The sequence below is a fragment of the Stigmatopora argus genome, chromosome 13 (genome assembly GCF_051989625.1).
Source record: "Stigmatopora argus isolate UIUO_Sarg chromosome 13, RoL_Sarg_1.0, whole genome shotgun sequence".
Taxonomy (NCBI): Eukaryota; Metazoa; Chordata; class Actinopteri; order Syngnathiformes; family Syngnathidae; genus Stigmatopora; species Stigmatopora argus.
Window position 1 is genome coordinate 14,680,264 of NC_135399.1, and position 25,508 is coordinate 14,705,771.

The window sequence follows — 25,508 nt, forward strand, 5'->3', positions numbered from 1 at the left end:
TGCGCGTGAGTGAGCGAGCTAGTGCGTGTAAACGTCAGTGTGTGTGTCGCGTGTGAGTGCGTGTGTGTGTGTGTGTGTGTGTTTAAACAGCGGACGTGGGCCGCTTCGCCTCCATCCGAATTCAAGCATAACTCTCGGGGCTAAATTGCCGCATCTCCATGTGCTCGGCGGTAGCAAATGGACGCCGAGGTGCTTGTGAGCCCCCCCGCGATGGCGATGGCGATGGCGGACGTGAACGGCAACAATAAGCTGGCGAACGCCGAGCTGGAGGTGCTCAAGCTGCAGGAGCTGGTTCGCAAGCTGGAGAAGCAGAACGAGCAGCTGCGGAGCAGGGCCAACGCCGTAAACAACTGCCCCGCCGCCTCCGCCGCCGCCGCATCCCGACATCACCACGGGAGCCCGGCCGCGGCCAAGACGCCTTTTCCGCTCAAGTGTGAGAGCCCGATCGCCCGGGAGCCCTTCGCCTATTTTCAGCCCAGCTCGTCGTTGTCATCGCCGTCGCCGCCGCCGCCGTCATCATCGTCTTCTCCCGATGTTGCCGAGGAGGAGGCGGATGGATGCACGACGGTACTGGATGAGGTTGACATTTTGGACCTCAACAGCGTCTTCTCAGACTCCCAACCGGATAGCTGGTAATGTTTTATTTCTTACTATCCTCTTGGTATACTATTACAAAATGCATGAATGCAATCGTCGGTTTTTTCCCCCCTCAAGTTGCATGAATGCAAACAAAAGGCCTCGATTTTGGCCTACATATGTGTTAAAAAGGACTGTTTTGATCAAATACATATTGAGCTCCATCATTGAAAATGTCACATTTTAGTAGACATAGAACAGGAATGACCAAATTAAAAATTGGGACTCACACAAACAGGCTAGTTGAGCACATTATACAATATTTATTTCACACTCTGAAAAAAAAATCGCACAGAGTCGAACCCAAGACCCTCTGACAGCGAGCCAAACATGCTAACCATACTCCATTTTCTTATTATGCCAGTTGTGCTCATACCCTGGTATGATTTATAAAAAGTATTCATTTTTTGATGATTCTGGTTAGGGTTCATATCAACATTTTTTATTTCTTGAATGTCAATTTATATTGGGCAGGGGTCTCAAACTCTGAGCTTAACTCCGGCAGCCATCGACCCCAATACCTCAACACCCACGAAGACGCACATTTACCGTCTCTGGGATAAGCGTAATTGTCGACTAGAGTGGATGATAAGCGCTTGATGGTCTTATGCAAAATGGAATGGTGCTGAGAGTGCAATTTTTTTCCTCCACAAGACTTAAAAGATCTTTTCCGAGATGCACTCAGAAGCAAGCGTTAAGACCACGTCGAGGAATCGGGCCGCGTGCGATGCGACGGCGCGGAAAGTGAAGCAGCTTTGCCGCCGTTCTGCATTCGAAAGACGCTTCGTGTAGGCTGGCGACGGCGACCTAGTTGCGACCCGTTAGAAGGGTCGGCGCCAGTTGAGAGAACACTCCGCTTGAACTTGTTGTATTTCTGAATGCCACAATTAGATCAGTGCAAATTTCCATATAGGTCAAATGGCGACCCCTGCGTAAAGTGACGTTAAGCCCTTTTTTTGACTCTTGACGGACATTTTTATCAAAGTACAAACATGACTTTTTTGGAAAAATGAAACAAGAAAACAGTGCATATTCTTTTTGATTATTTACAATAAAAGGCGTAAAAGAGTAAACATTATTTTGCCCCGCCCCCAAGTCAAGTCAAATTGGACGTCCACCGCCGTCCATATCAGCCAAGCTCCAAAATTATATATATATATTAAATCTACAGGGAGAGAGGAAAGCACCCCTACCCAATTTCCCCCGGCTTTTTTAGCCGATCCAATTTAGGAATAGCGTCCACCGGGCCGTAATTCAATTGGCAGACTTTAACGGGCCAATAAAAGCCCCCCGTTTTATATCCTGTTTAAAAGGCTTCGGTGTAAAACGGAGGGAGGCGCTGACATTTGGAGCAATGCTTGACGATCTTGTCAGGCTGGCCTACAACGTTGTTTCTCGTGCGTGTCTCAGGCTGTACGTGAGCTCCAAAGCCAAGATGGCTAGCGACAAAGGGGGCCTCAGTCCACTCCAGTGGTGCAGGCAGGTCCTGGACCACCCGGGGCCAGAAGTGGAGCTAGCCAAGATGACGCTATGCCACAGATTGGACCAAGGTAAACACCATTTCTGGGATGGGTGAAAAAAACGGAGGATTATTTTCAGTATTATCTCATTATCTGCCATTGCTGGTGATAGACGTCCCACCCATTATGACGGGAAAGGCTGGCAGCGATCGTTCCATCCCCATCAATGGCAGCCGCTGCGTTAATAATTCAAAACCCCAAATAAATCAATACAGTTTAAAAACACTCTTTTTCCACCCAATTCCCATCTTTAAACATAAGACGTTATCGGGCCCGATTTCCGATCACTTGACCGGCGGTTGAGCGGTCAAATGCGTCAAAGTCTGGCGAAGTAGACCTAATTCCGTTTTGGGGAAGGAACACCACGTAACCTACATACGTAAGGCAATCCCCGCTTATCCTTCCCAAAGTAAAGTAATCTGTCGCCGTAATCTATCGCTTATCTGGACACTGGTACAACACGAGTAGCGGTATGTCGACCGGAGATTACGGGATAATCGATATGCTGACCAGCCCGCGCTCTGTTTGCGTGTCAAGCCAAGCGGTGGCGAGGACGCTCCCCCGTCCGACCGTACAGCTGCGCGGACGGGCTGTCCGCCCTCAGCTGCCCGATCCTGCCTTACTCCAAACCCGCTGCCGCAAACGACACCGCAGGTAATGCACCAACGCAACCATATCCCATCACACCCCTTCAAAACACCATCGCAGGCATGTGAGCAAAAGTTCGTTTTTTATGTTGATGTTGATTGTGAAGAAACAGTGCCCCTGCTGGTCAAAGCAGAGAAGTGCACTGTATTTTGCTCCAGAGAAGATTAAACGGGCAGAAAAAAAGTGCAGGAGAGCTCAAATCGGAAAACTGAATCGCATCCATATTTCCATGTTATGAAGTTGATTCTGTGGATTTGCTCGTTATCCTCAGTAGGATTAAAAAGCGGCGTGACCTTTTTTTTTACCCCTTCCAAGCTTTGCCGTCATTCCCGTCCTGTCCCAGCTACCCCCTCAGACCCAGCCTCAGCCTGGACAGAGCCCCCAGCTTCCTGTCCAACTCCACTTTGCACAGTAAGACCTTCACCTCTATGCAAACCTGACATTGAATTAGAACTGGTGTCCATCTTAGCAAAAAGACATTTTCTTTTGTCAATTAGGAAAAAAAAATAATTTCTTTTGTGAACGAGTGATGCCTTTTTTAATTATTTTTTTTATTTTTTGCTTCCGATACCAGGCCCCAAAACCAACAGAAAGCCATTAGGCCAATAGGTTTTTGGTATCCTCCTCTTATTTGAATCCAAGAATGTTTCTGCATGGGTTTCCATTTTTTTTTCCCTAAGATGGCGGCACGTGTAAATGCAGTGGCTAAAGGTTCTTCCTACTTGTGCAATTCTAACTGTACTCTTTGTCCATTTTAGATATGGGGCGTCGGCCGGCGACCGTCACCCCCCAGTCTTCCCTGGACAGCGAAGCGGGCGTTTCCGAGCTGGACGACGAGTCCATTTCCATGAGTTACAAACTGCACGACATGACGGACGTGGAGGTCATGGCTCGCCTTCAGGAGGAGAGTGAGTAGAGCGCCGAGAATCCGCCCAAGTCCGACTCCCAACTCCCGACTCCAACGCGAGCGCGCTGCCGCCCGCAGGTCTGCGGCAGGACTACGCGTCCACCTCGGTGACCGGCGGACGGCGACGCTCCGGCTTCGCGCTCCGACGCGGCGACGTCCGCCTGGAGGAGGACGACGAGGAAGACGAGGACGAGGGCTACGACCAGCTCCCTCCCCCGCAGCCTCGACTCTTGCGCACGGCCTCGGCGCAGCGGGGCTCCCTGTCGCACTCGCATACCTTCTCCAGCTTCCGAGACTGCGGGCGGGGCTCCGCCTTCTCGAGCAACGCCTTCCTTAGCGAAGAAATGCAATCGCCGTACAGGAACGGCACAGGTAGGATCCGACGTCTTTGGCCGTCCGTCAGCTAAACGTTTAAGGGGAAATAAAATAACATCCGTACTCTGTGCACGAAAAAAGCGAATCAACTCGATGAAGGCCGTCCGGAACTCTCCAAATAATACAATGAATTTTTGACAGCGTAGCGAATTATTACTGGGCGCTTAGTTGCTTGGCTTCTTCTACTTTTGTTTTTGCCGCGCTCGTTCAGACCTGAAACTGCGGCGAAGCATGCCCAACCTGATGCGAGCCCCCAGCATGCCCAGCGTCCCCAGCATCCCCAGCGTTCCCAGTATGCAATGCCTAACGTCCGTCGCGGAGCCGGCGTCGCACGGCCCATCCTCCCTGCCCACCGTGTCGTCCCTCCGCAGCAGTCTCAGCTTTGACTCCTCCAGCAGCCTGGCACGCCTGCAGTCCTCCAGTAAGGATGTCCATTAAAATATCATCTTCCATTACAAGGGCCGCGGGGGGTGCTGGAGCCTATCCCTGCCAACTATGGGCACCACCCGGAATCGGTGGCCAGCCACGATGCTCCGCAAAGTCGTCGTTAGCTTTTAGCCTAGCCGCTTTCCGACTCCTTTCACCCGATGTGCCGCAGTTCCTTCTCCCGGCCAGCTGAGTCAGCGCGTGGGGAGCGTGGGCAACTTCCCGGCCACCCCTCGTCACCCGCTCAAAGCCACCGCCTACGTCAGCCCCACCGTCCTGCAGGGCCCTTCCATCCCCTGGGGCGCGGCACCGCCTCAGTCCCTCAAGCCCGCCGCCGGCGCCGTACCGCAGCCCCTCAAGATGCCCACCGGGGCCCAGACGGCCATACCACGCAGCTCACTGCCTCGCCCCGCCTCCTTTTTGGGCCTCGGCGGAGCTCTGCGCTCGGGCAAAATGACGCAGTCCACGCGCAGGTAAGCGAACGACCGGGCAAGTCGAAAGAGTCACCATTTAAGATGGGATGATTGGTCGCCAAAGCTCCTCTTTCACTGCCATTGATGACGCCGGATGTCCAATCCATTAAGACTGCGAGTTTTTCAGTTTTTGAATCTCCATATTTTTCATGTTTTGCAGTTTGCTGACACCCCCAAAGAGCCTGTCCTCCCTAAGCACCCTGAGGGACGCCAGCTGGAAAGACGGCTGCTATTAATGTTTCGCAGGTAACGTCACCATTACGACGGTGGCGCTAATGCTAACGCTAATATACAGGGTTATGCTGCATTACTGACTGTAACAGCATTTATTGAGCTGCCACCCAACAAAAAAAGGACTGTTTTATTCTTTTCTAAGGGATCAGGTCAGTAGATCCAGCAGGCTGGATCGTAATTAAAATAAAATTAAATAAATAAAAAAAACAGAGGTGGGAAACCTACGGTCTGAGGGCCAAATGGGGCCACAAGTTGAATTAGAGCAAGGCCAAAAAGCTGATCGAACCTTAGAGGAAGCTGAACAAAACACCCCAAAACTCGTAATATATAGTAATAAGAATAAATAATATAATAATAATAACAATAATAATAAAATACTACTAATAATAATTAATAAAATAATAATAATAAAATACTAATAATAATAATTAATAAAATAATAATTTGTTGCATCCTATATTTTCATATATTCTCATTATACTAACTACTATGAATACTATGACTAAAAATAAATAAATATAAAGGCTTCCTGATCAGAAAAAAGGTTCCCCACCCCTGTTGTTGACACTTGCAATATTGTACTACTAACCAGTTGTTAAATGTGAACTCTTTAATAAGTGTGCGTGTTGATTGGTCATCTGCAAGCTGAAAAATAAACAAATCACGCTTTTGTACATGCTTTTTTCAAATAGCACACAAACTTTTGTCACTGTGGTGTAAAAAAAACAAACTGTTTTGCTACATCCTGTGCCTGCTTAGAAGAGATGTCACATTCTTCATATCATTTCAATTTACAGGACTCATTTTGCCTCACTTTTATCAAAGCTGTGTGAATAACATTTTCAAAGTTTTGGGTCGCTTAAATGAGGACGGTTCTTTAATGTGAATTTTTGCTGTGTTTTTATCAAGTATTGTTTTTAAAAAGACACTTTCATTATTGTGACCGCTGCAAAAACATTGCACATCATCGGTGATGAGTTTTACCATAATTATAATGAGTTGTATATGAGACGGTGAATTTTTAAAGTGAAATAAAATGTTTTGAAAAGAAAATGTTTTTTAGTTGGATACGGGACATAATGGATTAATGCTGGCGAATTTGACACTGGCATTGTCGTTAGCTTCCAAATACTATAGAATAGATAATACAGTTTATCCATGTGAAGTTGACCCAGATTTGACAGCCAATCACGAAAGTACTTTCGCTCTGATGTCAAGATTTGCATCCGGTTACAATGGGGAAGTGCGGAAGCGCCGAAAGTTACTTTCAGAGCAAGCGTTTGCTCCTTCTACTTTGAAGCTCAATGTCGACTGAGACGTGTGAAATTTTATTAACTTGTCTCAAGTTATATTCATAATGTATCCTGTACGAAAATCGCGTTTATACTTGTGGGTTTTATTACAATACACACGCGTGCTGCTTTTATTTTGACACTCAACGAGAGGCGTTTTCACTTCTTTTTTTTTCACTGCCTCCGCGCTCAAAAGATTTAATACACGGCGAGTAAAGGGAAGAAAAACAACTCATTCGCCCCTTCCAAGCGGACGTAATGGTCGTTTGTCGGCCAAAAACAACTTGCGAGGCACCCGTGCGTCCGCCGAGAGCGTCGAGTGTCCGGTAATGATTTTGAAATCACACGTTTGACGTTTTCTCGCGAGCGGATGCGTCCTTGTCGGCTAGCCGGGGAGGTGGAGCGCGAAGCGACGTCTTATCGGAAAGCTTCCGCGACGCCGAATAACAGAAAGTAGAGCCCAAAATGGCTTCGGCGCTGGGTTGCTTCAACGGCCCCGAAGTGCTGGAGGACGACAGTCACGCCCGGGTCCTGATCGACGAGTTGAAAGCGTTATACGACAGCCGCCTCCTCTCGGACGTGACCATCGAGGTGGAGCCCGACGGAGAGCCCCTGGAGCCCGGCGGGGGCCCCTCGGCTGAGGGTGAGGGTGAGAGTGAGGAGCCGCTCCAGCTGTTCCACTGCAGCCGCAACGTCCTGGCCGCCGCCAGCCCGTACTTCAAGAGCATGTTCACCGGCGGCTTGACCGAGAGCGTCCAGGAGAAGGTGGCCATCCGCGGAGTGGACGGCGAGTCCATGGCGGTGATCGTGGACTACTGCTACACGGGGAAGGTGACCATCACGGAGGGCAACGTGCAGCGCCTCTACGCCGCCTCCAACATGCTCCAGCTGGAGTACATCAGGAATGCCTGCTCCGGCTTCATGACGCGCAGGTTGGACCTGGGCAACTGCGTGGGGATGCTCAAGTTCGCCGACACCTACGACAACCCCGAGCTGAAGGGCAGCGCGCGGGCTTTCATCGCCCGCCACTTCGGCCAGCTGTGCGTGTCGGGCGAGCTCTGCCAGCTGGAACTGCGGCAGCTGGAGGAACTGCTGTCCCTGGACACACTGGACGTGGCGTGCGAGCGCGAGGTGTGCTCGGCCGCCCTGCGCTGGATCGAGGCCAACGCGCCGCCCGGCAAGGAGGACGCGTTGCGGGCCCTGCGCTGCGTGCGCTGGAACCTCTTCAACGAGAGGGACAAGCGCTACCTGGAGGGGCTGGCGGCCCGGCCCTGGGCGGACAAGTGCCTGCGGCCCTTCTTCGACGGGGCCCGCGCCGCCTCGGCGTCCCCGGGCGTGCCCAAGCACCGCATCGGCGTGAGCGCCAAGGAGATGATCCTGTTCTTCGGCCTGCCCAACGACAACATCATGTGCTGCGACCCGTACTCCGAGGAGCTCTACTTCGTGACGCCTCCGCTCTTGGACCTGAGCGGGCAGGACTACAAGCGCTCCACCGCCGAGTCGCTGGTGGCCTGCTCCAGCCCGGAGAACGACCTCTACCTGGCCTCGCACCTGTCCAAGCACTTCTGGCAGTACGAGCCGGTGCTCAACAGCTGGCGGGAGCTGGCCGAGCGGCCGCTGGGGCGGATCCACTCGGGCATGGGCTACCTCAACGGCCACGTCTACCTCCTGGGCGGGAGGAACCCCGTGACGGACGCCCGGCTCAAAGAGGTGGAGTGCTACAGCGTGCAGAGGAACCAGTGGACCCTGGTGGCCCCCCTGCCGCACTCCTTCGGCAAGATGCAGGTGGTGGCCTTGAACGACCACCTGTACGTGGTCAACAAGCGCCGCATGCTGTGCTACGACCCGCGCCGCAACCGCTGGCGCCACTGCGGCTCCCTGCGGCGCGACAAGCTGCACAAGGCCTGCGTCTACCAGGACCAGATCGTCTGCGTGTGCGACATCCCCGTGGTGAAGGCCTACAGCCCGGCGCGGGGCGAGTGGCGGCGGCTGGCCGACATCCCCGTGGACAGCCGCGCCCTCAACTACCAGCTGATCCACCACGGCGGCAAGCTGATGCTCCTCACGCAGACGCTGCTGCAGCACAACAAGAACCGGGTCCTGGTGCATGAGTACGAGCCGGCGCGGGAGAGCTGGAAGAGCGTCATGGCCGTCTACGTGTCCACGCTGGGCCCCGTCTGCGTCTCCGCCCGCGTCTACCCGGCGTGCCTGGGCTCGGCGCACAGCTTCTCCGCCGAGGAGGACGACGACAGTGGCTCCAGCGCCGACTGGGACCTGGACGGCCTGACCGACGCCGACTCGGACTCCGCCAGCTCCAGCTCCTTTTCCGACGAGAACTGGTAGCGCCCCGTCCGTCCCTTTTCTTTATCCGACGGCCCCGCTTCCAACCTTTCTTCCCGCGTGCTCTGTCCCAAGATGGACGTCCAGCGCCGTCACTGGTGACCAATGGTGAATTTTTGCCCAGAAATAAACTGGTCTGGCCCATGTGAAATCAAATTATTTCTCCAGCAGGTGCCAGCAGGGCTCGCTTTAAAACAAAAAGTGGGATTTGTCATTTACTGGTTACATTAATTTCCTGGTCTGAAAATATGGGTTTCAGATTGGGATTGGCAAAAACGTATTTTGAAAAAAATCGTATTAGATTGAAAGTAATAAATTGTTTTTTATGTTGAAATGTAGCCATCACACACTGCACTTGCTTGACCAAAACATGTCAAAAGCGTATTCTAAGTTTAATAAAGTCTATGATGTGCTTTCATGCTAAATCAAACTGCAAGCTAATCGGAATGCATTGGTTGTAGGGGTGGGCTATATGGCAAAAAGATATCACAATTTAAAACAAATTCAATCATGATTTCTTTGGAGGATTTTTTTGACCAATTTCCATATTATTGAACGCTCCATATAAAATATATGTAAAACCCTTATTTCCAAAACACATTGGAATCCAAAGGTTTTAATTTAAATGATGTCAGCCCAAACCTAGCATTTTTATAATTTTTGGTGCAGGCATTGTGCCTAAAGACGTGGCCGATGAGTGCATTATGCTGACTCAGGTTTTTTTTCTCCCTATTCACCAACTGGATATGACGTTGGTGTGAGTTTTTTTCCTATTGTTATTTGATCCCACACTCATTTTTCAATGTAAATCTATTATTATTGATGCCATCTTATCCAGTCATTGCCATAAACTAAAGTACGACCTCGACAATAACTGTTCGGCTTTGAGTATTATATCCATGGTGCCATGTTTATGACTTGCAGTGTTTTATATGGTGACTGCTGAATAGATGCAATTTTAATATATATTTTTTATGTGTGTATGAAAATGAAGTCAACGGGATTACAATTGATACCATCATTATCAATAAAAAAGTTGTCAGCAACCGGATTCTTTTTACTGCTAAATATTTTGGGGTGTTTGTAACTGTCTATTTAAAGCAGGATTGACATTCAAAATCATCATGTAAAAAAATGGGGTCAAATATTTAAAATGTGTTGTTTTGCAATTTCATTTTTGTTCTATGTATTCATGTCGGTTATTTAAGTCTTCTTAAATAAAATGTATAAAATATTTAAATACAACAATGATTTTGGATATTTGTGAAAAAATTAAAGGAACATTTATAAAAAAGGGACAGAAAACAATGAGACATTTCAAGAAAAGCTAGAAAAGAATCAAATTCCAGGAATCTCAACATAAATAAATAAAACAAAGATTTATCTCAAAACATGAAAATTTAAAGGGATATTTTGTTACTGGAAAAATGCAAACTGATTTTTTTCATCTTCTGCGACATTTTCGTTTCCCGTCAGCCAAGTCTCGCAAACTCTCGCGCCGCTCTCACGAGATCTCCCGGTGTCCACGTCAGGTCCTTCCGGCGAGAAGATGAGCGATGGCAAGAGAAAACAACGACGGCGGCGAGGAATTGGACTTTCGCGACTCCCTGGAGCTGTCGACGTCGACACAACATGGCGGCGGTGGCGTCTCTCCGTGTCGCGTCTTCAAAATCATCGTCATCGGGGACACCAACGTCGGGAAGACGTGCTTGACGTACAGGTTCTGCGGCGGTTCTTTCCTCAAGAATCCCGAGGCGACTATCGGCGTGGATTTCCGGGAGAAGACGTTGGAACTCGATGGAGAAGTCATTAAGGTACGCTTTGTCCAAATGCAAAATGGAGAAATTACCTGCAGATGCTTTGCTCGTGATCCACTTCCTGTAGATTTTCACTCACTTCCGGTTGGTTTTGGGTGCATATTATGGTCGACCTCAAATTGTTACTGTTTTTTGTTATTAGCTGCAGATCTGGGACACGGCGGGCCAGGAGCGCTTCAGGAAGAGCATGGTGGATCACTACTACCGCAGCGCGCACGCCGTCATCTTCGTCTACGACGTCACCAACCCGGCCACCTTCCAAAGCATCCCCGACTGGGTGGCGGAGTGCGGGCGCCACGGGGTGGGTCCGCTGGTGCCCCGCGTGGTGGTGGGCAACAAATGCGACCTGCGGGCCCTTCGCCGGGTGCCCACCTCGGCGGGGCAGCGCCTGGCCGACGGCCACGGCGCGCCCCTCTTCGAGACCTCGGCCAAAGACGCCGGCGAGAAGGAGCACGTGGACGCCATTTTCTTGACGCTGGCCCATCGGCTCAAGAGCCGCAAACCCCTGAGACTGAAGCCGCCCGCCGACGACCACGTCGGACGTCTGTGGGAACCCAGACGGCGGGAAAGGGTGGCCTGTCAGTGCTGACGCTCACCCTCCAATCACAAACTTTACACTCAGTAGCAAATATTTACAAGAAGGTAGCTGCGGTGAGGAAATTGATTTCACGTCCGGCTCACAGTTATGAGATCGAGGGTTCAATTCCCAGGTTCGGACCACCGTGTGTGGTGTTTGCATGTTCTGCGTGGGTTTTTTCCGGGTTCTCCGGTTTTCTCTCACATCCCAGTAACGTGCATGCTAGGCTAATTGTACGCTAAATTATCCCAAGTTATAAGTTATCATTAGGGCAAGCCCATATCTCAGAGAATGTGATGTGGTAGTTAGTAAAAGAGGGAAAACACCTATTGACTGCAATAGACGTCCAATCCATTTCAACGTGGTGGAGGACTGGCCTTTTTCCTCAATTTATAAGATTTTATTTTATTTCATATTATATTTTTTATGGCCTTTTTAAAAAAAAAAGTTGTTTAATTTATTACTATTGAAGTAATTCATCAGGTGTGTTGTCACAACCAGAATTATTGAGGAAAAAAAGTGGGTGATCTATCATGTAATGTTTTGGATGATGACTATGAAATGGTAAAACACAGCCAGATTTGAGTGCCAAATTAGGTTTTTACATGTAGAATTACTTTAGGCACTCATTTTCTTTGTTTCACACCATTTTACAACATTTTAAAAGGGAGACGGTAAAGGGATATTTCTATTGAGAAGTAAAGGGGAAATATTTTGTATCTATTTTTGCTTTCTTAAACAGTTATATGATCATAAGTGTGAACCCAAATAAAAGTATTTCTCTGCAGAAAGTTTTGCACAATTCATTAAATGCATTTTATTTTTATTGCAACATGGATATATAAATTATTCACCCTTGTCTAAAACTCGGCCACACTGCTGCTTGGACACAGAATTCAATTGGCCCGCGGGCCTTAGCTAGGACACCAATGCTACAACCTTCCCAACTGCCAACACCGGCATGCTTAATGCTGCGTTCAAATGACCTCGGAGTTTTTTAATGCATCAGAAATGTTTTGTTCACTGGTCGGTTCCATACGTTTTAGGATAGGCTTGTCTCCACCATTAAAAAATGAGTCGTACATAAGGACAAGTTGTAGAAAATAATCTTTGATAAAGTAATCTGCAAGAATACCAGAACGGGGACATTTTCGTATATTCACACTGTACGTGAATGCAGCACCGTAATCTGTATTCCTCAGAAGGCGTCTCCGCGGCCATGGTAACACTTTATAGTTGTGCCCCGATTCAAAAGGACAGCGCAAACATATGCGTTTCACGCAGGTATGACGTGTTATTTCTTATTGCTTTTGTGCTAGTTAAGGCAACGGACGTCTCCCGGTCTTGGTTGCTGCCGTTGGTCATCGGTACATTCGACGAGAGGACGCATTTTTTGAATTATTATTATTTGGCAGTATACTGGGTTTGTTGTGCTCATGGCCTGGATGCGACGCTAATAGCAACAGCTAGCTGCTAGCCAGATGGCAATGATTTGGGACTCGGCGAAGAGGATATGAGGCGAGTGGATGGATCATGTCGGCGAACAGGTGCATTGGGGAGCTGTTGGAAATGTTTTGATTAAATTCAGCCTTCAAATTCAATCAAACGCTCAACATAAAACAAATAATACATTCGTGAAAGCAGAATTTTTAGATGCAAGTCTGGCATCGAATTCTATTGCAGAATGGGTGTGGATAGGGTGGGGTGGCTAATGTAATGTAATCACTTAACACATTTTAATGAGGGAAAATCACATTCAAATGGATGAAATGTGTACAGTTTTTTAAATATTTGTAGGATATATTTATTTTTTTACATGGGAATGATAAATATTATACTACAGCTAATCCTTTCGGGGACAGTAGTCAGCTATTCAAAAGTTTAACCCTTTATAGGCCCAGTGTTTGCTAAAAAAATACATGTGTGCAATTATTATTAGGCTTCAAAATGGTATTTATGTGTGTGCATGGTTGTTTGTTTCATTTACCATGCAATTGGCTTATTCAGGGTGTCTGTAGTTGGCTGGGTTAGGCTCCACCCCTCCGCCGAATATGAAATTAGGGTAGCTTTTAATAAATGTGTGCTATATCCCACTGTGTCTCATTTGTTTTGTTAATTTTTGTTTGTTTGCATGTTTGATTTATTTTTTGGGGGGCAAATGTTCAAAATGAAGCATTCAAAGGATAGGAAAAAAACAATTTTAATGTTTTCTCTGTTTTTTTATCTCGTAGCTGTCATGCATCATGAATCTATCCGAGATCTATGACAACGCCAAAAAGGGTCGCGAGTACGCCTTGCTGGGCAACTACGACTCATCCAGTGTTTACTACCAGGGCGTCCTGGAACAGATTAACAAACACTGCCAGAACCTCAGAGACCCCGCGCTTAAAGTCAGGTGGCAGCAGGTAGGCGCTTCCCCTCCCTCTCCCGTTCCCCTTTCACATCAGCCATTCTGTTTGGCCAGGTGCGGCAGGAGCTGACCGAGGAATGGGAACAGGTGAAAAGTATTTTGCTCGTGCTGGAGTCCTTCAAGACGGAGAAGCCGGTGACCGTTGCCGTCCCTCAAATATCGGCAGGCGGTGACGACCCGGCGGCGTGGCCGCCTCCCACGCCCGTGGAACACAGGTCAGCGTTCCGTACCGCGCAAAAGTCGCGACGGCTCGGTTTCCAACGAGCGCTTTCGCACCTGTCCGTTTTCCAGCGGTTGTTTCGAAATAAACGATGGACACTAACTTGCGCTTTGTAGGAACCCAGTGGTGGGGAAACGTCCCAACAGCGGCATGAAACAGCAGAAGAAAGAATCCCCTGGTCTTCAGCATCGAGGGGAAGGCCCAGATGGTCGCGGACCCGCCAGGTCGAAAGCCCGAGACGCCCGTAACAAATCCAATGACGAGGTTAGTCTCGTGTCACGGTCGGGGAAAAGCTAGGATTCCAAAAGTGGTGTTGCTACCCTAAAGACTTGCCTTTTTCTTGTCATTATCAGGGAAAGAAAGGTGAAAAAGAAAAGAAATTTGAAGGCGGTGGGCATGACAACGATCTGGTGGAGTCATTAGAGCGAGACATTGTGTCTCGCAACCTGAATGTTTACTGGTATGAAATTGCACACTCGTACACTTGGTGTTCTTTCACATTGCTGACTGGGGAATTCTTCGGAAAGGAACGACATAGCCGATCTGGAGGACGCTAAGAAGTTGCTACGAGAAGCTGTGGTGCTCCCAATGTGGATGCCTGACTTCTTCAAGGGCATCCGACGGCCCTGGAAGGTAAAATGACCATGAACGGTCAACCGCTGACAGTCAGTGACAGCCTGTGAGTAAATACCAATCATGACTTTTTAAAACATCTGATCTTTTTGACCACGGTCGCAGGGGGTGCTCATGGTCGGACCGCCGGGAACAGGCAAGACAATGCTAGCTAAAGCCGTGGCGACCGAATGCGGGACGACTTTCTTCAACATGTCCTCGTCCACTCTTACCTCCAAATACAGAGGCGAGTCGGAGAAACTCGTCCGTCTGCTCTTCGAAATGGTACCCACCCGACACGTCCGTTTCTAGTTGACCAGAATAGCATTGGAAGCAATGCCGTGACGTCCTCAGGCGCGCTTCTACGCGCCGACCACCATCTTCATCGACGAGATCGACTCCATCTGCAGCAGGAGAGGAACGTCCAACGAACACGAGTCCAGTCGCAGGGTCAAATCGGAGCTTCTGATTCAAATGGATGGTAAAAAGGTTTTTTTTTTTGCATCTCAGTCCGTAGCGTCTTTTATCACGTTTTATCTCTCGAGGCGTGGGCGGGTCGCACGACAGCGACGACCCCTCCAAGATGGTCATGGTCCTGGCCGCCACCAACTTCCCGTGGGATATTGACGAGGCGTTACGCCGACGTCTGGAGAAGCGAATTTACATCCCGCTGCCAACAGGTAGACTCGTCACGTTGAATCTTTGTTTATATGCCGCGAATGATGAAAGTAAAATAAATCATTCAACAGAGGATTGGAATCGGGTGGAAAAAATGATCAAGTTTTTATATTTTATCAAGTCTTAACTCATTGGCTGCCATTGACCGTGATAGAATGTCAACTATTTTGACTTGTTCAAGCGCTGCTAGTCCCTGGGAAAATCATTTAATTGGTATATGGCAGGGGTGTTCAAACTAGTGCGAAATTGCGTGTCAACTTTGTCCCAAAATGTGTTGTCTGAGACGGGCTCCATTTTGTCCAAACACTCTTTAGTGGTGGGTCGCGTGGAGCTCCTGAAGATCAACTTGCGGGAGGTGGACTTGGCCGCCGACGTGGACCTGGACATCATCGCCGGAAAGACGGAGGGCTACTCGGGCGCCGACATTACCAATGTCTGCAGGTTTGTTTGTAATTCCAGGAAACAAAGACAAATCCCTGGACCCCAAAAATAAAATCATCCGCTCAATCCCTCAGGGACGCGTCCATGATGGCCATGCGCCGGCGAATCCAGGGCTTGAGCCCCGAGGAGATCCGAGCCCTGTCCAAAGAAGAGCTCCTGATGCCAGTAATGATGGAGGACTTAACGCTAACCCTCAAGAAGATCTCCAAGTCGGTCTCTGTCTCAGACCTGGAAAAATACAAAGCCTGGATGTCCGAGTTTGGTTCGGGGTAAAGGGCTTTCTCGTACCAGGGACAATCGAAACTTTAATCCCGATGTCTGTTTGTCTGATGAATAAGCAACACTGTTGCACATTGATTCATTTAGTACTTGGTTGGTATTTTTTTTTAAATGATGAGAGTAAGGAATGTTTTGAAGCAGACTCCTCCGACTATGTTGTCAATTAGGATACGTTTTTGTTACAGGGATAACAATTAGTTATACTTGCAGAATTCAGATGACTTATCACATTGTTAAGTTTGTTCTGTATAAAACTCACTGACACAGAATGGTCACTTGATGTCGACCCAGCAATGTTTTGGCTTTTGAGGCTGTAGCAGCTGTGCCACTTGCATTTCAGGGAATACCACACTGGGATGTGAAATTTTACTTTTATATATGCTCTTGTTGCAACCCCTGTTGATCTGTGTTCAAATCCAATAAAAGAAAAGATGGCCTGCATTATTTTGTGCATGCCCGTTATTATTGGTTAAAAAAAATGGAATTTCAATAGTTTAATGAACTGTCTTTCACATGAAAGTGATTCTAAGTGCTGTCTTTCCCTTAATGTGGATATCAAAACACATTAGCAACTGGAAATTGGGTCGATTGCTAATGTTTCATCAACAATGATGCCTCAAGAGTCGAGGTTCCTTGCAACCTTGTTTTCAAAACAGTAGTCATGTTATGTCATGTCATTCTTATTTCATTGGACCCGTTCTCAAGTGTCCTTTTTTAGGCTTTTGATATAAGATTTGATAATTGTTGGAGGACTAGCTAGTGAGTCATCAAGTCTTAAATGCTTGGGAGTGCGCATGCGCATTGCACCGCTCCGAGCGCTCGCAAGTGCGCACGCGCGCACGTTGATTTAACTCGCGTTGAACGTCCACTTTGATTAAACGTGGCTTTGATGTACATAAAGTCTGGTGGTATGAACCGGTCACACGTCAGCACAAAGTAAGCACACTCTCCATTTTGAAGGGTAAGTTTCTGTCCGTAGTTATTTTTTTATATTGGATTTAATTGACCCTCGAGTGACCAAGGTGCGGGTCAAATTGGCTGCCAGGTTGGTTACTGTGAATCGTCTTGCTGATGTATTTCGACATGTACAAAACTTTTCTGGGTCTTTAGTCTCGCTCAGATCTGACCAAAAACTCTTTGTCCTGTTACGTGTTAAAACATAAAATGACTCAATTCCACATTGTTGGGTCGTAAAAATGCTAGTTAGCAAAGAGATTATCTTGCTAATTGGCAGCGGTGAATCAGTTGTGTACGTAGTTAACGTGAAAGTTAACATTTCAAATGCAATATAGACTAATAGTACTTGGTTGTATTCACTACTAAGTGAATTATGCTTTCGTTAAATATGTCGTTTTGGCGACAATATATTCTTTAATGTGTATACGGGAAGTGACTCGGTGCTCAATTGGAGTTGCTATTGTTTAGCTTTAAAGTGCCATCAATAAACAAAGATTGGCCTGGTGACCAGCATTTAGTGTGCCAGTCACAAATTATGAAACTTTTCTATGGCTGGCAAAAGAAGCTTGAATGAGACCTACATTCTGTTCCACTTCTAAGCTTTAACACTAGAAGGTGCTAGCAGTGCCTCTCCATTAGTTGTAAGAGACTATGTTGAAAAAAAAAAAAAACCTAATCTCATTAAATTGATTTACCTTGGTTATGTTTTTCATCATTGTTATGCTGTCGCTGGGTGTTTTCTTTTCACTTTTAAAGTGAGATTAAAGCTAAGAGTCAAAAATCCGCTTTTCCCTTCCAAAGTTGAGGATGTCGCCAAAGAAAAACGACTCCCTCTTGAGCTCCATGAACAGCTTCATCGGCGCGGTGAACAACATGGACCAGACGGTCATGGTGCCCAGCCTGCTGAGGGACATCCCGTTGGACCAGCACGCGGCGATGAACCCTCACGTGGACGAGGGCGACGGCGACGGCGACATGTGCGCTTACTACCACCTGCTCAAGTCCTTGCGCGTCCACATGGAATGGGGATTCTGGGTTACGGAGGGCACCAGGCGGACCCGTCTAAACTCCGCTCCGCCATCTCTGGCTCCGTCGTCCGAAGAGAAGGAGGACGACGACGACGACGTCAGCTTGCAGAATCGGTTCCAGTACCACCTCAGCGGCCTCCAGGGGGTGCTGTCCAAGCTCACGGTGCAAGCTAACGCGCTAACCAGTTTCTACAAGCAAAGGGTTGGTGTCTAAGACGGGAGCCTACGCCAACAATATGAATCGGAATTTTGAAGCTCCTGCAACTACCGCACGGAGGAAGTCGATTTTTACACGGTGTCGGTCCACTTTATAGCCACCGTACCGTACCGCACTCTGCACTTGAAGATTTTCAGCACAACTTTTTGCTCAGGCACCAATTGGGAATTTCCAATGAGATTAGGTCACAGTGTTCTTTTAAATGAATTGAATCACAATTAACTTCTATTAAATTGGAACTTGTCTATAGACTGATATTTTTGTTGTAAAATTAAAAATTGATTTTAATAAACGTACAAATATTTCATGGCTTGTGACTTTTTCCTGCATAGATACCACTCTTGTCATAAAATAATTAAGTGTTTCTCTTCCAATTCTAAAATGTCTACTTTGCCTTTGCAAAATACACTCATTGTCCAAATAGGACATGCCGTTTATTAAAATTGCAACTTCTCTCAAATATAAATTTTTAAAAATGAAGGCCAAGCCACAGTGGTCAACTTGTGTCTGTACAAGACACACATTTAAATAATTGGCATCCATTGGCGGCACTACATGTCCACTATAGAAAATAACTTGAGATGGTTAGTTGGCTTATAACCAGTGATTTTTATTTTAAATTGATTTTGCTTTTATTCTCAAATACATTTAAATACAAAGAAAATTAACCTATTTTTAATGACCTAACACAATTGGTGGAAAGGGTGGATTTAACAAGAAAAACATGAGCTTGTGAGTTTGCAGCTTCCAATGGCCAGTGGCGTGGCCGCCCGCTCCCCCTGGCGGCCACCTCGTCGAATCGCACCTGTGACGCCGTGCCTGCTGCAGCAGTGTGTGTATGTGTTGCTGCCGTCAATAGCGACATCATGGAGACCAAACCGGTTATTACCTGCCTCAAGACCCTCCTCATCGTCTATTCCTTCGTCTTTTGGGTGAGTCCATCCGAACGAGCACCGACCAACGCGGCTTTTTAATGTGCGTAGCACCGCCAGTGAGGATGAGAGAGCTTGGCGATGATGATGACGACGAAGGGGCGGCTAGTAGCTGGAGCATCCCCGCATGATCGGATGTCAAAATTGGGGGGCTGAAGGGGATAATGTCCCGTTCCCGTTCGTTGATACTCGATTTAGCTGAAAAACTGGTAGAGAGATTGATTGGACGTCCATGGGGCTCTCGTTAGGAAGACGATCGTCATCATATGTTAATGGTTCGGGCCTCAGAAGCGCTTTTGGTGTATCAACACATTGACGACCATAGACGTCCGTTCGGAATACCCTGGACGTCTATCACCGTCAACAGCGCCTGACAATGCGATGCGTCTTTTCCCTCTGTAAAATGCGTGTTGCCATAGAAACGTGCACCCATGTTTTTTGTCTCCGTTGGCATTGCTAGGGTTTGCTTGGGGGGCTCCAGGCAAGAAATCTCTGGGCCCCCCAGTTTTTTAAAAATGTCAAAACATTGCTTAAGACCACATTTGGCTAACGGCTTGACTGGATAAATAGTGTGCAACAAAATGATGTACTCAAGTCGGACTTTTTAGAATATATCGGGGTCACTAGTTTACCGATTGTTTCAATGAATGGCGACCAATCGCTTTCTGGCCATTGTGGGTAGAAGTGCTTTTCTTATGCTGCGTTCTGACCGGCTGTTTATTTTATTTTTTTATCTTATCACGTAATGATTTCTCGTCCAAAGTTCACATCAAGGATTGCGAAAGGGCGTTGTTTTGATGCAAATTGCACTTCTTTGGTTTGTTAGTCCTATAACCCTTGTACACGTATTACTCTTGTCCATCGTTATTTATATAAGTTAAAATGAAGTTGTTTATAGGAATAGTCTCAATGACCAGGATTTTTTTAAACCTTATTGTTTGTAAAAGAAAATAATGGTACTGTTTCTTATATCACGTATGATACTAAGCACTCATAAACATGCAGTCCGGATAAACCTCCCATAGAAACGCGTTATCTTTATCCAAAAGCAGCACGTTTCCATCATGTTGGATTTAACGGTCCAATTTGTTTTTGTTTTTTTTCTTCCCACCTGTTAACATTTTTAGCGCTTGCAATTCTCTCCTGGCCACTCGTCCCGCGCAAGTATGATGCAAGCGCAAGTAACAAAACGAATACGTGACTTAACATGCGCCAAAACGACTCGGTCTTCGACTCAGTTCGCCCGAGACGTGCCGTCCTCCTCGTAGGCGCGCGTTGGCGTCGCAGTGGCTTTTATATTTAGTCGGCCGGGGCGGCTTCGGGTTTCGCCGCGCCTGTCGGCGGCTCGTCTTTCCGCGACCCCGGAGGTCGAGCCGTCGGGGCCCCCGAGGCCGACCCTCGCTTTTCGCTGTCGTCGCCTGGCGAATAACGGCGGGCGCGCCAAGAGTCGTACGTCTGGCGGTGGCGGAGCAGGTGGCGCCGTGACACCTCCCGCTTCTTTATTAAGAGGGAAGAAAGCTGACCTCTTTTACACTGTGACCGGAATGGCCGCCGCGGCATTGAATTTCCCACAGCGGCGTGCGGCGTCGCAAGTGGAGAAGCCTTCGTATCCTCTTGAACTTGATTTCCCGTCGGGCCTTGAAAATGAACGCTCCCGACGAGCCACTTGCACGCGGCGATGGCGGGTAGCGGGAAACAATTTATCTGCAATTACCAAGGTCGTAAACAGAACGGCGAGCGCGTGGCGATCGTCGATGTGGCCCCTCGGAGAACGGCCATTTAGGGATGGGGAAAATGCATCTGTATGCGGACAAACCTCCAAATTTTCTTCTATTGTCTTGGAAATGAGGGCTAAGGATATTAACCGGTGATCAGCGGATGGCAGGGGTGTCCAAATTTGACACCTGGGCTTTATTTTTACTCTGTTTGCAAATTCTGCAAATACGGGTCGCCGAATGAACGTTCGGCGGAACGTCCATTCGGCGACCTGTCCGTCTGTCAAACGTCCGTCGGCGAAACGTCTTTAGGCGAATCATCCGCTCACGTTTTGATTGTAATTGAGCTTTTTTGATTGTGATATTTCTTGACTTTTTTTGCTGTTCCTGGGCATTTATTCTCAGTTATAACCTTTTGTCTTTCTTTTTGATTTGACCTATTTTTTTCTCTCAACTATTTATTTTTTTATTTTCATATGCCAATTTATTTTTCTATTTAAATATTGGAACGCTCTCCTCATCATAGCGCGACCTTTTTCTCGTCGTCCGACAAGGTATGTCTTTGTCCTGTCGTGACATTCTTCTCTATTTTCCCATCTTTGTTTGGCACCAACACTGCGTCAAACTTTTCAATTCCCGTGATTTTTTTTTGCGGCTTTTGAAAAGACCTGGTTTGACCTACAGCCTAAAGGGAATCATTCCCAGGAAAGGACCTGCCACCGTTTCGGCCTGGCCGAGTCATGTCCCGCCAGATCCGAGCTGTTTTTTTCCTTTTTTTCTCTCTCCCTTCTCTTCTCCCCGGCATTTGAGGGAGACATTTTGTACCGACGTCACGCTGTCAAGTCGCGTTGACAGCGGGGAGGCGAGCTGCCTCCTCTCGCAAGGTTTAGGATGACAAGCCGACGTCGCTCAGGGGCGGATCATCGCCGCCGTCGTCGTCGTCGGCCCCCCCCACCCCCGTCCCCCGCTCGCCGGGATAGACGTTCCCGGCCGAGACGCCGCCGCCGCCGCCTGGCACAACGGCGTTCTTTTATCCGCTGCCTTCATTTGAAATGCTAAGAGCGCCGCAACAGGCGGAAGCGTCTCGCGGCGGATCAAAGCGGCGCCTTTCATGCGCCGCCGTTCTCTTTTTGCGTTATCCGCGAGGCAGGTGATCGCTATCCGGCGCTGGGCGTAAATGCATCCCCCCGTCTCTAATTGCCCCCTTTCTTGTTCCACCTTGATCCACCTCCGCGCTGCCCGTCTAGAGGGAGTTGGGATATTAAAAAGAAAAAAAATAGACGCTTCTCTTTCCTGCTCACGCCACCCTTAACCCTTCCATGCATGAATTAAGTTGTTTTTTTAATTACATAATTTTATTAGATCTCTAATGAACAGGGGTGTCCAACCGTGAATATTTTCGGGCCCCCATTTGACATCCGATGGAGGTATTGCTATTCCTCGCACATATTTGCAGAAACGATTGCGATTTAAATAGTAAAATAATTCTAAATGTATTTGGAAAATGAAAAAAACTAATTTGAATAAGTGTGGCCCATTGCGTGTTTTGCTCTCGGGGAATTCATGTTTTGTTTTTGAAATCTCTCGTGACCTCACAAAGGTCAACTCTTTGGCCGACATAAAATCCATTTGAACTGGGATTGTTCGATCGATCCTTCCATTTAAAAGGGATTGACGTCTATTGCCGTCAGTAAGCGCTTGGATTTCAATTGTCAGTTGTTTTCTTATAAGCTGGTGGCTAACATCTGTCAACGCTAACCCTAGCATAGCTGCTTCATCTTCACACTCGGTGGATATCCATTCTGTCAAAGTGAGTTTAGCTCCTAATCACTGGATTTAAATTCATATATAACATAAAAAAAAGGTTTCTTCTGAGGTAATGAATCCCCTGAGTTTGCGAGGAAAATGGCTAGCATAGCAGCTTTGTGTCACCGTTCTGCGGATATCTGTCCTTGAAACGTTTGCTAACAGCAACAATGGGGCATGAAATTTATTATAGTTGACTGTGTGGATAACTTCACAATATTGTTTCATTCTTTTGTTTTTTTTCTGTGCATTTCACGGGAACGTTGCATTAACATGTCTTTTCGTCCAGATCACCGGCGCCATCTTGCTGGCCGTGGGAGTATGGGGCAAGTTGATGCTGGGCCCGTACTTGTCGCTCATCGGCGACAACTCCACCAACGCCCCCTACGTGCTGATCGGCACCGGGACCGTCATCGTGGTCTTTGGCCTTTTTGGATGCTTCGCTACGTGCCGCGGTAGCCCGTGGATGCTCAAGCTGGTAAGAGCTCAAGTTTAGCGAGCGTCCGTGGTGACATGGTGAACTGTTGGCGCGAATGCTGAACAAGATACGTATTTCAATCCCATTCTTTGTTCCTCTCCGTAGTACGCCATGTTTCTGTCGCTGGTTTTCCTCGCCGAGCTGGTGGCCGGGATTAGTGGATTTGTCTTCCGTCACGAGGTCGGCGTGCGTCTGGCGTTGGCGCCGAAACCTGTCAAGGTCTGATGGACTGACTTGATGCCTATTTGCAGATCAAGGGAACCTTCCACAGGACGTACACCGACGCCGTCCTCAACTACAACGCCGAGGACGAGGCGAGCCGCGCTGTTGACGACCTGCAGCATAGGGTAATCAATCGTGTCTTTATTTCTGGGATCAACGCAGAACCCAATTTCAACTTCTTTGACTCGTCACATGATAAAAACAACCGGTCTCGACTACGTTTTTCCGTAGAATCATCTCACAGAATTGTTACCAGTTGCAAACTGTTTGAAAAAATGATATTTTGATGACTCCATTTTAATAGTGATCTTTTATTTTGGAATGTGCTGACAAGATTCTATCGTGGAATTGGTGTGTCAAAACTGGGATTTGTGCAAGCTGTCAAAAAAGCCTTTTTCATTGTGTAGCTGCGCTGCTGCGGCGTGTACAACTACACCAGTTGGTTGGCCAGCGTGTATTATCCCTCCAAGGGCATTCCCGCCAGCTGCTGCATCAATTCTTCGGACTGCGACCCCGTCGACCTCCGCAACGCCACCGCGGCCCCCAACAAAGTTTATCACCAGGTCAGCGCCGCGTCGGCGTACGAATGGTACCGCCGCCGTCTTTTCATGGTCCGCTTTTCTGCAGGGTTGTTACGAGCTGGTGACCTCCTTCATGGAGACCAACATGGCTATCATCGCGGGGGTCACCTTCGGGATTGCTTTCTCACAGGTACAAAATATGTCCAGACATTTTTGTGCAAAAAAAAAAAGTTTTTTTTTTTAAACCTTTAAATGGTACTCATTTAACCCATTGGTTGCCATTTGAAAAAGCGGATTTTCGGGACAAGCTCCAAATGTTTATTATATTTCCTGATTTTTTTCCCCCTTTTTAAATCAATAATTGCAATTTTTAATGCATTTTTTTTTGTTTTTTGTTTAAAAAGCGTTTTGTAAAATCTAAAAATGTATTTTCTGGTTTTCACTTTATTATTGAAGATGTTTTCCCATTACTAGGAAAAAAAAGCTAAAATACACATTGTTTTAAATCTATGAAAAACTGAATATTTAGGTCTTTTGATACAATTCTTTTAATTAAAAAAAAAAAAAATCTAAATATTAAATCTAAAATGGTCCGGCCCACATGCAATCGAGGTGACGTTAATGCAGCCCGCGAACTAACTTTGACACCCTTGCTCTAATTTTCTCCTCATTGCGATTGGCTGGCAACCAATTCAGGGCAGCCAGTTGGCTGGCATGGGCTCCAGCACCCCCGCGACCCACGTGAGAAGCACTATAGGAAAATGAATGAATCATTTTAGTCCATTTGTATTTTTAAAATGATTTTTTTAGATCCCCTATTGAAAAGTCTTCCTGAAGTCATTTAACATTGCGTTTAATTGCAATCCTTTCCACGCGTGTGCATTTCAGTTGATTGGCATGTTGCTGGCGTGCTGTCTCTCAAAGATCATCACAGCCAACCAGTACGAGATGGTGTAGCTGACATCACTTGGCAGGTGTGGACGGCAAATTTCCTTCCAAGAAACCACTTTGATGAATTTATTGTTCTCTCTCTCTCCCCATTGCTAATTCCGCCGTCTTTTCAGTGCGACGGATGGCGGGGAAAAAAAAAATCCCGAAATCCACCCTGTTTTGGTTTGACTCCCTCGTCTCTCTGCCCGTAACATGTACGTACGTGATGTCCATCGACACATACAGTAGGATCGCGTCGCGTCACGGTGGCGTGGGCCACCGCCACACACCACACTATCGCGCAGGCTAACGGCCGACGCGGGTAAACTAGCGCTTTAATGGCTGTGTTTTATTCATGGTAGCTGTCACCATTAATGCGGGTATTGTACCATATCTTTTTTTTTTTCTTGGCAAGTGAAATTTGCATACACGGGAAGGATACTACTATTAAGGAATGTTTTAAAAGGGTTAAGAATAATGCTTATTAAGCAATGTAGTGTAGTGGGATTATTTTTTGACTAAATACAACATTAGCAGCTGTTATCTGTAATGTTTGGGCTTTTTTTTCTTGATTAGTGTAAAAGTTGAATGCATTTGTGTATTTTTCGTCCTAATTAGAAAATAAATATTCATCTAAAATATTAGGACATAGTTTTTAATGTAAATTTACACAAACTATTCATTTTCTCATCAAACTAAAATTATAATATACCCGTGTTCACTGTCACACACCCAAATCTAATCTTGTAATATTCCATATTTATTTTTGTATCAATCAATATGTTAGATTTAGATGTTTTTTGTTTGTTTTGTTCAA

The 25,508-nt window shown here is 47.2% G+C and overlaps 6 protein-coding genes across 9 annotated transcripts; all 6 read left to right on the forward strand.

Moving 5' to 3' along the window:
• The first annotated feature begins 5 nt into the window (after positions 1-5).
• slain1a (SLAIN motif family, member 1a) lies at positions 6-6,270 on the forward strand. Its single transcript, XM_077617831.1, has 9 exons — positions 6-632; positions 2,047-2,186; positions 2,694-2,810; positions 3,120-3,215; positions 3,563-3,712; positions 3,790-4,083; positions 4,298-4,507; positions 4,685-4,985; positions 5,146-6,270. The coding sequence occupies exons 1-9, from the start codon at positions 178-180 to the stop codon at positions 5,219-5,221; spliced, it is 1,839 nt and encodes a 612-aa protein (XP_077473957.1). The 5' UTR covers positions 6-177; the 3' UTR covers positions 5,222-6,270.
• A 216-nt stretch (positions 6,271-6,486) lies between these two features.
• Positions 6,487-9,897, forward strand: kbtbd7 (kelch repeat and BTB (POZ) domain containing 7). Its single transcript, XM_077616876.1, has one exon. The coding sequence runs from the start codon at positions 6,977-6,979 to the stop codon at positions 8,852-8,854; it is 1,878 nt and encodes a 625-aa protein (XP_077473002.1). The 5' UTR covers positions 6,487-6,976; the 3' UTR covers positions 8,855-9,897.
• A 438-nt stretch (positions 9,898-10,335) lies between these two features.
• On the forward strand, positions 10,336-12,036 carry LOC144086780 (ras-related protein Rab-33B). The gene is made up of 2 exons (XM_077616881.1): positions 10,336-10,665; positions 10,811-12,036. Exons 1-2 carry the CDS (start codon positions 10,408-10,410, stop codon positions 11,255-11,257), a joined length of 705 nt encoding a protein of 234 aa, XP_077473007.1. The 5' UTR covers positions 10,336-10,407; the 3' UTR covers positions 11,258-12,036.
• Positions 12,037-12,388: 352 nt separating this feature from the next.
• Positions 12,389-16,326, forward strand: katnal1 (katanin p60 subunit A-like 1). 3 transcript variants are annotated; one of them, XM_077616878.1, is made up of 12 exons: positions 12,466-12,529; positions 12,661-12,792; positions 13,477-13,650; positions 13,710-13,870; positions 13,992-14,139; positions 14,229-14,335; positions 14,403-14,508; positions 14,614-14,772; positions 14,842-14,968; positions 15,033-15,167; positions 15,480-15,606; positions 15,681-16,326. In XM_077616878.1, exons 2-12 carry the CDS (start codon positions 12,772-12,774, stop codon positions 15,877-15,879), a joined length of 1,464 nt encoding a protein of 487 aa, XP_077473004.1. In that variant the 5' UTR covers positions 12,466-12,529; positions 12,661-12,771; the 3' UTR covers positions 15,880-16,326. The 3 variants fall into 3 exon arrangements, with proteins under 3 accessions (XP_077473005.1, XP_077473004.1, XP_077473003.1); XM_077616879.1 differs by lacking the exon at positions 12,661-12,792 and having other exon boundaries at positions 12,389-12,529; XM_077616877.1 differs by lacking the exon at positions 12,466-12,529 and having other exon boundaries at positions 12,536-12,792.
• A 353-nt stretch (positions 16,327-16,679) lies between these two features.
• LOC144086781 (mid1-interacting protein 1A-like) lies at positions 16,680-18,394 on the forward strand. Of its 2 annotated transcripts, none has more exons than XM_077616882.1 (2): positions 16,680-16,846; positions 17,644-18,394. In XM_077616882.1, the coding sequence occupies exon 2, from the start codon at positions 17,650-17,652 to the stop codon at positions 18,082-18,084; it is 435 nt and encodes a 144-aa protein (XP_077473008.1). In that variant the 5' UTR covers positions 16,680-16,846; positions 17,644-17,649; the 3' UTR covers positions 18,085-18,394. The 2 variants fall into 2 exon arrangements, with proteins under 2 accessions (XP_077473008.1, XP_077473009.1); XM_077616883.1 differs by having other exon boundaries at positions 16,691-16,821.
• A 464-nt stretch (positions 18,395-18,858) lies between these two features.
• tspan7 (tetraspanin 7) lies at positions 18,859-25,291 on the forward strand. The gene is made up of 8 exons (XM_077617702.1): positions 18,859-19,019; positions 22,830-23,018; positions 23,124-23,198; positions 23,270-23,365; positions 23,648-23,803; positions 23,868-23,951; positions 24,650-24,735; positions 24,826-25,291. Exons 1-7 carry the CDS (start codon positions 18,954-18,956, stop codon positions 24,716-24,718), a joined length of 735 nt encoding a protein of 244 aa, XP_077473828.1. The 5' UTR covers positions 18,859-18,953; the 3' UTR covers positions 24,719-24,735; positions 24,826-25,291.
• The last annotated feature ends 217 nt before the right edge of the window (positions 25,292-25,508 follow it).